This window comes from Schistocerca piceifrons, chromosome 1, assembly GCF_021461385.2.
Source record: "Schistocerca piceifrons isolate TAMUIC-IGC-003096 chromosome 1, iqSchPice1.1, whole genome shotgun sequence".
Taxonomy (NCBI): Eukaryota; Metazoa; Arthropoda; class Insecta; order Orthoptera; family Acrididae; genus Schistocerca; species Schistocerca piceifrons.
Window position 1 is genome coordinate 587,428,299 of NC_060138.1, and position 13,853 is coordinate 587,442,151.

Sequence of the window (13,853 nt, forward strand, 5' to 3'; positions counted from 1 at the left end):
TTTACCCACTCTGTATTTAGTTTTATTCATGTGGCATCATTTGTTAATATGGCTCTCTATTGTATGTTGTCAAGATATGATTCCATCAATTCAAGAAGGTTTTCTTTAATGCCATAAAGTTGCAGTACACTAGCAAAATTTTGTGATGAATGGAGCAGAAGATTTTGATATGGTCACAAATATTCTGCATTTAAGCCATTTCCTCAAAAATTCCTGATAAGATTGGAAGAATGGAAATGTGTTTATAATAAGTTAGAGGGCTTTTTCTTTTCTAAGTGGACATTACTAAGGATTTAAATCTTTCAGGAGATACACCTTGACTCATTGACTTATTGCAAAGATGGCAGTTCTAGGTGAGGGGTGTACTACCTTGTGTTGGACATTGCCAACCTCACAGCCAGAAGGGTGACTTAATGATTTTAGTGGTTCCTGTGGTGGTTGCGTTGACAACAGTGATACCTATTGGTGGAGTATGCATAGCCTGTCCATGTAAATCTAATGGACCTGTTTCTGATTGTTTATTTTTTCCCCTTTGTACTTCCAACTACTATTAGGAAGAATTAGTTGAGTTTTTAGGACAATGATTTGAATCCAACATAATTTTTCTTGCAGCCATAGTCATCAGAGAGTTAAATGTCTTTGTCTTATTGTGTTTAATTATTTTGTGATGAATGATGGTCTACATTTCCTTTGACTTGTCTTTAAAATTTTGTAATTTTTTGTGCATAGCCCATGGTTTTTAAGATTTGTACATGTTTTTTAAAATTTCGACAATACATTGAAGAGTTTTACAGTATTATTTGTTATATACCTTTAAATCTTGATTAGAGATAGTACTCTGCATTGCATAAGATACTTTGATTCTAGATGTTAGCTATCCTTTCTCCTCATTTCCTCTGTATTGTCTCTCACTCATTGAAAAAGAAAACTGATTTCATAGTGCTGTAAGACTAGTGCTGCAAACTGCCGAGCATAGAGTGTGGCGTAGCAGTTAGTGTCGCTGGCTGGTGTGCTGTGGATCACCAGTTTGAACCTGACCACCACGAATCATGTTATTAGTATTTACCACTTCTGGAAGGTTCTTAAAATATCTTATGTTTGCAATATTTGCATAGACTGGAATATTTATTTAAGTAGAGCACTCTCCATTGAGGAATTCAGTTCTGTTCTGACTGTATGTACATTGGTGTCTGTAATAACCTGCTTTCAGTGCTAAGTGTGGTACTTCATCGACGACTAAGTGTGGTACATCATTGATAACCCTGCCACCAGATTTGGACTTAATTGTGGATTATGATGTGACATTATTTGGTGAAAATGCGAGGTACTTCAAACCAGCTACATCATTGTGACTCCAGTTGTCAGTAAAGACAGGAACCAGACTACAACCTGTACATCATGCCCATAGTACTTATATTCTTGAGACCAATTGATTCCAAGCCAGCAGTAAGCCAGCTGTGCTTCAGTCATCCATCAGTGTTTTTTTCATATGTGGATCAGAACCGAACAAAACGGCTAAAAGATTAGACCAAGTTATAAAATATGCAGAAAGTCTGAGATGAAGTTTTTGTTAAGTGTGTACTTTTACTTGGACATCACAGTTCAGCAGTGGTTCAAAAACAATGAAGAGAAGTTCGGTAGCTGAATTAAATTTCAGACCAAATTGAAGAAAGTGTTTGGTAACAATCAGCAACAACTGAAAAACGGGGCTCAACATTATGCGGGAATGGCACAGTCCTACACACAAAAAGTTGTGGGCCTATGCCACTATAGTGATTAGAGAATTTCTGTGTAAATTCTAGAACCATTCAGCCTTCTACCGTCTCAAACAAACGATATTCTAGATACGAGTGTGGGATGGTAAAATCCTACCTACCACGCGTCACATGTTTGTGTGTGCAGGTTTAAAGTCAGTCGCAAAACGAAAGTATATGTGGCAGTCGAACGGCACCGACATGTCCTTGTCGGGCAATCCATAGAGGTTTTAGAGGAAGAACCATGGAGTTTTTATGCAGCTCTGTGCTTATTGTGTCATTGACTATTGTTATGTGAAAGAAGAACAGTTGAAAAAGTAATCTTGTAAACTCCTAATCCAGCCTTGGTAGAGGCAAGGCCTTTTTTTATGGTTCATGTGAAGCAGAGTCATGGTTATTAAGCCAGCTCTTTTATAAATGTAATTAAATTTGTTTCTGATGTTGGATGGAGTGAATGATTTACTGAAAGTCATCTATGTATGGGAAAAGTAAGAATTTTTTTCGGCATGGAGTTCAAATACACCGTTGGTTAACAAAAAGTAAAGTTCATGTATCTGCTTATTTCACAAGTAGAGAGAGAGGCTTAAATATTCTCGTACCTAGTATCATTCTATGGAGACAAAGTCAAGTGAGTTTTCCAGCAGCCAGCTAGCCGGCTAAGAAGATCGGCTGTGAATCTCAAGTAAATCACCTTGTATAAAAGAAGTGGGAAGTTTGTCTGTCTACTTCTCACTTTAAATCACTATCAAAAATTTAGACCACATTGTGAATCCAAATATGACACATGCTGACAAAATCTCACACATGATGAAAGGAACTGCAGAATGCATGTTCCGAGCTCTTCTGGTAAATGATATCACAACAGTCAATGGATTCATTTAGTGGTGCCAGTACATAGAGGAAATGCGTCAGAAAAGAATAGGCTGAAACAAGTATGACCAGCTGTAGAATGTGATCCTTGTGGCAGTTACAGGAGACCATCACAACCTCACTTCTCTCATATGCCAGGTAGTAGGTGAAGAGATACAGCATTTAATGATAACCAGAACTGCTGGACCACGTACGTAAGAAATATCAGACATGAAAGTCAGTCCAGTACATCAGGAGGCAATTGATAATATTGAAGAAGATGTGTATCAATCCGTAGCACTAATCCACATCACCAGTCAAATACACCAAGAATACTGGACTCAGCCAACCCAGACTTAGGCTGCAGCTGTCCAATAACAACCCAGCACCTGACAAACACAAATACAACCAACTCCTATGCAAAGTCCAGTGCCCTGTGGAACAATAGACATTTGGAGAACAGAGGACAACACACCGTACTATTTCCTTTGTGGGTGCACTGAGCACGTTGTACATTACTACAGAGAAAGAAGATGAGTTTTTGATGACTACACTGCTAGATGTCAAATATCACAACAGTTCTATTCATGACAGTCAACTGCAGACAATTAGAGTCGACTTCTGGGATGAAGCCCATTGCCGTAACCTGAATGTGGTGATCCCAACATGCCACAGGCATTTCCCATCACCGTACAGTGGTACCAACTGTTTGAATAGTTGGTACCAACTGTTTGAATAGTTGCTGGCATCAGGAAAACTACGCAAGGAAACTCTCTATGGAGGTGAGTCCACCAGAGATGCAATTACCAAGATGTCAGGAAATATCACTGGCATCATCAAAGCCAACCAGTCCAGCTACTAGTTGACTCAGTGGCTTCCTTCTCTGTAATGGTTATCACCATCAGCTAAAGGAGACTATGTTCCATGACATGAAAATGATTGTGCTAAAAGTTGCAAAGGGAAAATATGTCCAGCTGACAGGAAAGTGCATTGCAAGAATAGCTGTCAATGACAAAACACAGCCTATTGAATTTGTCTTGTAACAGAATGTAGTCATAATGTTGTTCTCAGATGGGATTTCTTGCAGGCATCACAAGCTGTCATAGGCTGTGGGAAATCAGATATCCAGATTGACGAGGGTATTTCAGCAAGCACACATAATAAAGATAGCTCTGTGCATTTGTTTGCTGTTGAAGACATTGTTATCCCATAATCATCAACAAGACTAGCTCCAGTCATCAGTCATGTGATGAGCTAAACTATAGAGCTTATGTTGACTGCAAAAAGCTACATATTCTCACATGCCGCCACCGATCGTCAGTGTTGTTGGGGTCTGGAAGAACTTTCAATCACTAAACGTGACAAGCAGCCACAATTCATGCTTAAAGTTTGAGCATAGGGGCAGCTGTACTGGTCCAGGAAAGGCAGCTTAGTGTCATTGACAACAATGCAGGTGAGGAAGTTACTTTCGAACTGCCAATAGCATCTGACCTGACTGAGGAACAATGGTGGCAAGTGATAGCTATTCTGCATCTGTTTTTGGATACTTTTAAATTCAAAAGGAAGTGGAGAAGATGCAAGATGACATCACTGAACCTTCAGAGAGCCCTTGGGCCTCTCCTGTGCTCCTTGTGTAGAGGAATGGTGGTACATGGTATTTCTACATTGACAGCTGAACAAAATCATGAAGAAAGATGTCTGTCTATTGCCATCCATTGATGATCTCCTAGACTGCTTGAATGTTGCAAAGTATTTCTCAGTTGTGGATATGTAGACAGGCTTCTGGAACAATAATGTTCTACGAGTCGGTGCATGGAATGTCAGTTTTAATGTTGTAGAGAAGCTAGAAAATCAGAAAATGGAAATGTTAAGGCTCAATCTAGATATTGTGGGTGTTAATAAAGTAAAATGGAAAGAAGACAAGGGTTTGTGATCAGATGGGTATAGGGTAATATCAACAGCAGCAGAAAATGGTATAACAGGAGTAGGAATAGTTAGAATAGAAAGTTAAGGCAGAGGCTCAATTGTTGATATTGTTGTAGCTCAATTACAGGGTTGTTTTCTCCAGAATCGACAGCAAACCAACACGGACAGCATTAGTTCAGGTATGTATGGTAGAGTCACAAGCAGAAGATGAAGAGTTAGAGAAAGTATATCAGGATATTGAGCATGTAATTCAGTACTTAAGGGAAGATGAAAATGTAATAATAATAGGGGATTGGAATGCAATATTAGGGGAGGAGGTAGAAGAAAGGGTTACAGAAAAATATGGACTTGATAATAGGAATGAGAGAGGAGAAAGATTGAGTTCTGCAATAAATTTCAGCTGGTAATAGTGGATACTCCATTAAAGAATCAAAAAAGGGGGAGGTTTACGTGGAAAAGGCTGGGAGATACGGAAAGATTTCAGTAAGAATACATCATGGCCGGGCAAAGATTCCAAAAGCAGATATTTGGATTGTAAGTCAGGAGGAATCAATTTGCAAAGAAGTGCAATATAGCAGTTGGAATGAGATACACTTGTGCTGTGATAATGAATAGTTCAGTAGGCTTTTCAATTGAAGTCCAATACACATCTCTAAAAAGGACTAGCACAGGAGTTGGAATAAGAAACCATGAGTAAAAAAAAAAAAAAAAACTTCATTTGATCAACAAAAGAAGTAAATATAAGAAGTTCAGGGAAATCTAGGAAGACAGAAATACAAGTCACTTAGGAGTGAAATAAATATGAAGCTAATGCAAAATAGCTACATAAAAAATGTGAAGAAATCAAAAAAGAAATTATTGTCGGAAAGAATGACTCAGTATACAGAAACGTCAGAACAACCTTTGGTGAAATTAGAAGCAAAGTAGTAACATTAAGAGTACAATGGGAATTCCACTGTTAAATGCAGAGGAGAGAGCTGATAGGTGGAATGAATACATGGAAACCCTTTGTGAGGGGGAGGACTTGCCTGGTTATGTGATAGAAGAAGAAACAGGAGTCAACAGGTAAGAGATAGAGGAGCCAGCATTAGAGTCAGAATATAAAAGAGCTTTGCACAATTTAAGATCAAATAAAGCAAAAGGTATAGATAACATTCCGTCAGAATTTCTAAGACCAAGTGGCAGCAAAATGACTATTCACATTGGCATGTAAAATGTATGTGCCTGACAATATACCATCTTACTTTCAGAAGAATATCATCCACACAATCCTGAAGATAGCAAGAGGTGACAAATGCAAGAGTTATCATACAATCAGCTTAACAACTCCTGCATCCAAGTTGCTGACAAGAGTAATATACAGAAGAATGGAAAAGAAAACTGAGGACCTGTTAGATGATGATCAGCTTGGTTTTAGGAAACATAAAGATGACAGCGAGGCAGTTCTGATGTTGTGGTTGGTAATGGAAGCAAAACTGAAGAAAAATCAAGACAAGTTCATAGAATTTGTCAACCTGGAAAAAAATGATCAATAATGTAAAATGGTGCAACATGTTCAAAATTCTGAGAAAAATAGGGGCGAGGTGTAGGGAAAGATAGGTAATGTAGATGTACAAGAACCAAGAGGAAACAATAAGACAAGAAGACCAAGTGCTCGAATTAAAAAAGGTGCAAGTTAGGGATGTAGTCTCTCGCCCTGACTGTTCACCCTGTACATTGAAGTACCATGACAGAAATAAAAGAAAAGTTCAAGAGTGGGATTAAAATTCAAGATGAAGCACTATCAATGGTGAGATTTGCTGATGATATTGCTATCATCAGTGAAACTCAAGCAGATTTACAGGTATGTTGAATGGAATGAACAGTCTAATGAGTATGACATATGGTTTTAGAGTAATTTGAAGAAAGACGAAAGTAATGAAAAATAACAGGAATGAGATCAAAGAGAAACTCGACATCAGAATTTTGGATAATGACGCAGATGAAGTCAAGTAATTCTGCTACTTAGGCAACAAAATAACCCACGATGGACGGAGCAAGAACGCAGACTTCACTAACAGAAAGCATATTTGCGACCTGGGGAAGTCCACTAATATCAAACATAGGACTTGTAGGCCTTGATGTGAAGAAGAAATTTCTGAGAATGTACATTAAGAGCACAGGATTGTATGGTAGTGAAACTTGGACTGTGGGAAAACTGGAAGAGAAAAGAAGTGAAGCATTTGACATGTGGTGCTACGGAAGACTGAAATGTATTTGCAGTTGCGAATATGGGGGACTGTCAGCTGTATAATGGAATGACAACATGGAAAATGTATGCCAAATTGGGACTCGAACCAGGATTTCTCACTTATCACAAGTGATCGCCTCACCATTAGGCAAAGAGGGGGTACCCAGAAACAAACCAGAATTGTTTTCTAAAAGCTATACAATTTCAAACTGTTTGCAAAACAAGATTATCCCCTTCAGAATACTCTCCATTACAACCCATAAATTTGTCGCATTGGTGCTTCCATTGTTCGAATATACACTCCTCGAAATTGAAATAAGAACACCGTGAATTCATTGTCCCAGGAAGGGGAAACTTTATTGACACATTCCTGGGGTCAGATACATCACATGATCACACTGACAGAACCACAGGCACATAGACACAGGCAACAGAGCATGCACAATGTCGGCACTAGTACAGTGTATATCCACCTTTCGCAGCAATGCAGGCTGCTATTCTCCCATGGAGACGATCGTAGAGATGCTGGATGTAGTCCTGTGGAACGGCTTGCCATGCCATTTCCACCTGGCGCCTCAGTTGGACCAGCGTTCGTGCTGGACGTGCAGACCGCGTGAGACGACGCTTCATCCAGTCCCAAACATGCTCAATGGGGGACAGATCCGGAGATCTTGCTGGCCAGGGTAGTTGACTTACACCTTCTAGAGCACGTTGGGTGGCACGGGATACATGCGGACGTGCATTGTCCTGTTGGAACAGCAAGTTCCCTTGCCGGTCTAGGAATGGGAGAACGATGGGTTCGATGACGGTTTGGATGTACCGTGCACTATTCAGTGTCCCCTCGACGATCACCAGTGGTGTACGGCCAGTGTAGGAGATCGCTCCCCACACCATGATGCCGGGTGTTGGCCCTGTGTGCCTCGGTCGTATGCAGTCCTGATTGTGGCGCTCACCTGCACGGCGCCAAACACGCATACGACCATCATTGGCACCAAGGCAGAAGCGACTCTCATCGCTGAAGACGACACGTCTCCATTCGTCCCTCCATTCACGCCTGTCGCGACACCACTGGAGGCGGGCTGCACGATGTTGGGGCGTGAGCGGAAGACGGCCTAACGGTGTGCGGGACCGTAGCCCAGCTTCATGGAGACGGTTGCGAATGGTCCTCGCCGATACCCGAGAAGCAACAGTGTCCCTAATTTGCTGGGAAGTGGCGGTGTGGTCCCCTACGGCACTGCGTAGGATCCTACGGTCTTGGCGTGCATCCGTGCATTGCTGCGGTCCGGTCCCAGGTCGACGGGCACGTGCACCTTCCGCCGACCACTGGCGACAACATCGATGTACTGTGGAGACCTCACGCCCCACGTGTTGAGCAGTTCGGCGGTACGTCCACCCGGCCTCCCGCATGCCCACTATACGCCCTCGCTCAAAGTCCGTCAACTGCACATACGGTTCACGTCCACGCTGTCGCGGCATGCTACCAGTGTTAAAGACTGCGATGGAGCTCCGTATGCCACGGCAAACTGGCTGACACTGACGGCGGCGGTGCACAAATGCTGCGCAGCTAGCGCCATTTGACGGCCAACACCGCGGTTCCTGGTGTGTCCGCTGTGCCGTGCGTGTGATCATTGCTTGTACAGCCCTCTCGCAGTGTCCGGAGCAAGTATGGTGGGTCTGACACACCGGTGTCAATGTGTTCTTTTTTCCATTTCCAGGAGTGTATTTTTTTTTAGTCATGTATAGAAATGGCTGACAGTCTCCTCCCTCATTTTTTTTCTTGACTTCTTCAATGTTGTGAAATCGGTATCCTCATTATCCTTTTCATGCTTGGAAATAAGAAAAAGTTACACGGAGCAAGGTCAGGTGAGTAAGGTGCATGGGGCAGTGGAACCATGCCATTTTTAGCTAAAAACTGTCTAACAGAGATGCCTGTGTGTGCTGGTGCATCGTCGTGGTGGAAGAACCAGCCTCTTGTCTGCCACAAATCGAGTCTTTCTTGATGAACATTGTTGCACAATCTTCTTGAAACTTCCAAATAAAAGTTTTGATTGGCCATTTGACCTGGCGGAACAAACTCTGAATGTACTATGCCATTGGCATAAAAAAAAAAGCAAATCAGCATTGTTTTGATATTGGATTTGACTTGACAACATTTTCTTGGATGGGGTGACAATGACATCTTCCATTGGCTTGATTGTTGCTTTGTTTTTGGGTCATAATCATAACACCATAACTCATCACTGGTAATGATCTTTGACAGAAAAATCTGGATCAGCTTCAAGCTGTTGTTTCAAAGCACGACATGTTTCAACATGACATTCCTTTTGATTGATGGTCAGAACCTGTGGAATCCTTTTCATTCCCAAATCTTCCATTAAAATTCACTAATCCGAGCTCCAATATAACCCACTAATCTCTGACAGCACAAGCAGTGCATCACGACAGTTGAACATCCCATGGTTCACTGTTTGGAAGGTGCTTTGAACCATTCTCAAATTGTACCCACACAAGAGCCCACTCCCTGTGATTTCTGGTTGTGGGGCTACCTGAAGGACAGGTTTTACCAGGAGAACATTCACACATGTGCTGATTGGAAGCACAGCATATCAAGAGAGGTAGCCAGCATACCTATGGACATGCTATGTTCTGCTCTGCAGAACGCAATCTTGCACTTTCAGACTGCTCTGGACACTGATGGGTACCATATTGAGCCTCTTTTGTAGCAGTAATGGTACCAATATGTAATGGTATGATGTACTGTAGCAGCTCATTAAAAGTGTATCAACTGAATTGACTGCGTTATTTCTCTTCCCCATGTCCTTGAATGCTACCAAGACTGGTACTCATACAGTAATTAGTTTCCATGTTATAGCATTTTAAATCAGGAAAGTTTAATTATAACCATCAGGTATATAGAATCAGTTTTGTTTTTGTGTGTGTTGATGTCATAACACCAAACTTCAAATCATTTCATCCATTTTTCCCTTACTTAAAACTGATTATCGTGTCAAGAACTAGATAAAATAACCTCAAAGCACGTGATATTTCGTAACTTGCTTTTATGCTCAATTTCTGTTGCATCATATAATGCAAATGTATATACAACAAACTTTTGCAACCTATATATGCATCAACAGAATCTCCTACAGCAGCTGCATCAGCTTGCTGATGGTAACTCACTACCCTTGATGATACTGACCACCTGTTTCCTGAAACAAGCCAAGTGGTCTAAACAACTTGTGTTGACCTATCCCCAAATTGCTCTCATCCAAAATAAAAGAACATACAGTAGTTGACAGCTGTCTGCATTGTTAACATGATTTTTAAAAAATTGCATTGACTAGGTGGTGTCATCTTTATTACAGTTGAACGCTGTGCATAATATTTGATTTTCAGTATACAAGAAAATATGTAATGCAGTATCTATCTCTGTTTGTTGTTTTTTTTCGTTGGTTTGATGGTGAGGCAGTAATGTTACAGAGACAGAAAAAGACTGAAAAGGCATAGCTGCTACCTTACACTAAAAGTTATTACTTTAAAAATTCCTCTATTGTTACCTCACTTATGTATTTGATGAATCACACTACTGGAAATTAATTATTGTCTGTCTTTCAAGTGGTAGATCGGAACACTTCACCATTAAACTCAAGTCATAGCATTAGTGATGAGAAAACGAGGGCATTTCTGGAAGAAGTTACTGAACTCAAGCAAGAAGAATGGAATGAGATAGGAAATGATTTTGAAATAGTGATGGAAGATTGTCCATTAAGTACCAATATAACTGCATGTGGGCCATATTCTTTCACTGGGTATGTATTGTGTTATATATTGTACTCATAACAAATGGATCATGTCATACTTTACAAAAATAATGCAGGATGTTTTACTTCATTACTCTTCAGCTGAAGACAGGTTTTTTAGGAAGGGAAGGAGGGAGGAAGTGTGGCATTAATTGAGATCCATAAGGTGTAATATTGGATACTCTGTTGTTTCTTATGTAGATTAATGACATTCCATTTAATACATAGCAATAAGAATTAGTTCTTTTTGCAGATGAGCCAAGTGTTATAATCAGTACTAATAGATATACAGAAACAAACCATATTTTAAATATTTGTGTAAAAGATTTGTTGACAGATTTCATGCAAATGATCTCTCTCAATTTTGAGAAAATGTAGCATAGTCATATCCGCACATCCGTATGTACAACACCAGTGATACATTTTAAGAATCATCAGAAGTAAATAAGCAAGAGGTAATCTTCACAAGTTTTTGGTGTATGTACTGATGAGAATTTAAATTAGAGAGATGGGAGTGGTGGGGTGGGGGGGGGGGGGGGTGGCGGCACATCATGGAGCTTCTTAAACAACTGAATTCAGTTAATTTTGCACTTCATGTTATTGCAACCTTAGAGAGAGAAATCAGTATGTTAACATGTTGTTGTTGTGGTCTTCAGTCCAGGACTGTTTTGATGCAGCTCTCCATGCTACTCATTGATTATTTTTGTTTATTGATGTCATGTGGAATTATGATCTGGAGTAACTCGTCTTAAGTAAATATTGCCTCTGTTACATGAAAACATGTTATAAGTATAAAACATTGTGCTCACCTTCGATTAGCTTTAGACAGTTGTTTAAGGAGTTAGGTGTTTTAACTCCAGCCTCACTGTACATATTTTCTCTCTTGAAGTTTGTTATACGTAACCCATTAGAGTTCAGAAGGAATAAGAACATCAATAGCTACAATACTAGAAGAAAGCATTGATCTCCATGAGTCTTCATTAAAACTGACTTTAGCTCAGAAGAGGGTAAGTAGTCGTTGTTGTTGTGTTGTTGTGGTCTTCAGTCCTGAGACTGGTTTGAGGCAGCTCTCCATGCTACTCTATCCTGTGCAAGCTTCTTCATCTCCCAGTACCTACTGCAACCTACATCCTTCTGAATCTGCTTAGTGTATTCATCTCTTGGTCTCCCTCTACGATTTTTACCCTCCATGCTGCCCTCCAATGCTAAATTTGTGAGACCTTGATGCCTCAAAACATGTCCTACCAACCGATCCCTTCTTCTAGTCAAACTGTGCCACAAACTTCTCTTCTCCCCAATCCTATTCAATACCTCCTCATTAGTTACGTGATCTACCCACCTTATCTTCAGCATTCTTCTGTAGCACCACATTTCGAAAGCTTCTATTCTCTTCTTGTCCAAACTAGTTATCGTCCATGTTTCACTTCCATACATGGCTACACTCCATACAAATACTTTCAGAAACGACTTCCTGACACTTAAATCTATATTCGATGTTAACAAATTTCTCTTCTTCAGAAACGATTTCCTTGCCATTGCCGGTCTACATTTTATATCCTCTCTACTTCGACCATCATCAGTTATTTTACTCCCCAAATAGCAAAACTCCTTTACTACTTTAAGTGTCATTTCCTAATCTAATTCCCTCAGCATCACCCGATTTAATTTGACTACATTCCATTATCCTCGTTTTGCTTTTGTTGATGTTCATCTTATATCCTCCTTTCAAGACACTGTCCATTCCGTTCAACTGCTCTTCCAAGTCCTTTGCTGTCTCTGACAGAATTACAATGTCATCGGCGAACCTCAACATTTTTATTTCTTCTCCATGGATTTTAATACCTACTCCAAATTTTTCTTTTGTTTCCTTTACTGCTTGCTCAATATACAGATTGAATAACATCGGGGAGAGGCTACAACCCTGTCTCACTCCTTTCCCAACCACTGCTTCCCTTTCATGCCCCTCGACTCTTATAACTGCCATCTGATTTCTGTACAAATTGTAAATAGCCTTTCGCTCCCTGTATTTTATACCTGCCACCTTCAGAATTTGAAAGAGAGTATTCCAGTTAACATTGTCAAAAGCTTTCTCTAAGTCTACAAATGCTAGAAACGTAGGTTTGCCTTTTCTTAATCTTTCTTCTAAGATAAGTCGTAAGGTTAGTATTGCCTCACGTGTTCCAACATTTCTACGGAATCCAAACTGATCTTCCCCGAGGTCCGTTTCTACCAGTTTTTCCATTCGTCTGTAAAGAATTCGCGTTAGTATTTTGCAGCTGTGACTTATTAAACTGATAGTTCAGTAATTTTCACATCTGTCAACACCTGCTTTCTTTGGGATTGGAATTCTTCTTGAAGTCTGAGGGTATTTCACCTGTCTCATACATCTTGCTCACCAGATGGTAGAGTTTTGTCATGACTGGCTCTCCCAAGGCCGTCAGTAGTTCTAATGGAATGTTGTCTACACCCGGGGCCTTGTTTCGACTCAGGTCTTTCAGTGCTCTGTCAAACTCTTCACGCAGTATCTTATCTCCCATTTCGTCTTCATCTACATCCTCTTCCATTTCCATAATATTGTCCTCAAGTACATCGCCCTTGTATAAACCCTCTATATACTCCTTCCACCTTTCTGCCTTCCCTTCTTTGCTTAGAACTGGGTTTCCATCTGAGCTCTTGATATTCATACAAGTGGTTCTCTTCTCTCCAAAGGTCTCTTTAATTTTCCTGTAGGCAGTATCTATCTTACCCCTAGCGAGACAAGCCTCTACATCATTACATTTGTCCTCTAGCCATCCCTGCTTAGCCATTTTGCACTTCCTGTCGATCTCATTTTTGAGACGTTTGTATTCCTTTTTGCCTGCTTCATTTACTGCATTTTTATATTTTCTCCTTTCATCAATTAAATTCAATATTTCTTCTGTTACCCAAGGATTTCTACTGGCCCTCGCCTTTTTACCTACTTGATCCTCTGCTGCCTTCACTGTTTCATCACTCAAAGCGATCCATTCTTCTTCTACTGTATTTCTCTCCCCCATTCTTGTCAATTGTTCCCTGATGCTCTGCCTGTAATTCTCTACAACCTCTGGTTCTGTCAGTTTATCCAGGTCCCATCTCCTTAAATTGCTACCTTTTTGCAGTTTCTTCAGTTTTAATCTACAGTTCATAACCAATAGATTGTGGTCAGAGTCCACATCTGCCCCTGGAAATGTCTTACAATTTAAAACCTGGTTCCTAAATCTCTGTCTTACCATTATATAATCTATCTGATACCTACTAGTATCTCCAGGATTCTTC

At 40.4% G+C, this 13,853-nt stretch overlaps 1 protein-coding gene across 2 annotated transcripts in view; it reads left to right on the plus strand.

Moving 5' to 3' along the window:
* LOC124802838 (protein SERAC1) overlaps positions 1–13,853 on the plus strand; it is a 292,435-nt gene that overhangs the window by 229,532 nt on the left and 49,050 nt on the right. For both annotated transcript variants that reach the window (XM_047263863.1, XM_047263854.1), the window contains exon 9: positions 10,376–10,568. In XM_047263863.1, coding sequence (XP_047119819.1) covers positions 10,376–10,568 — 193 coding nt within the window. The remainder of the gene's footprint in view (positions 1–10,375; positions 10,569–13,853) is intronic.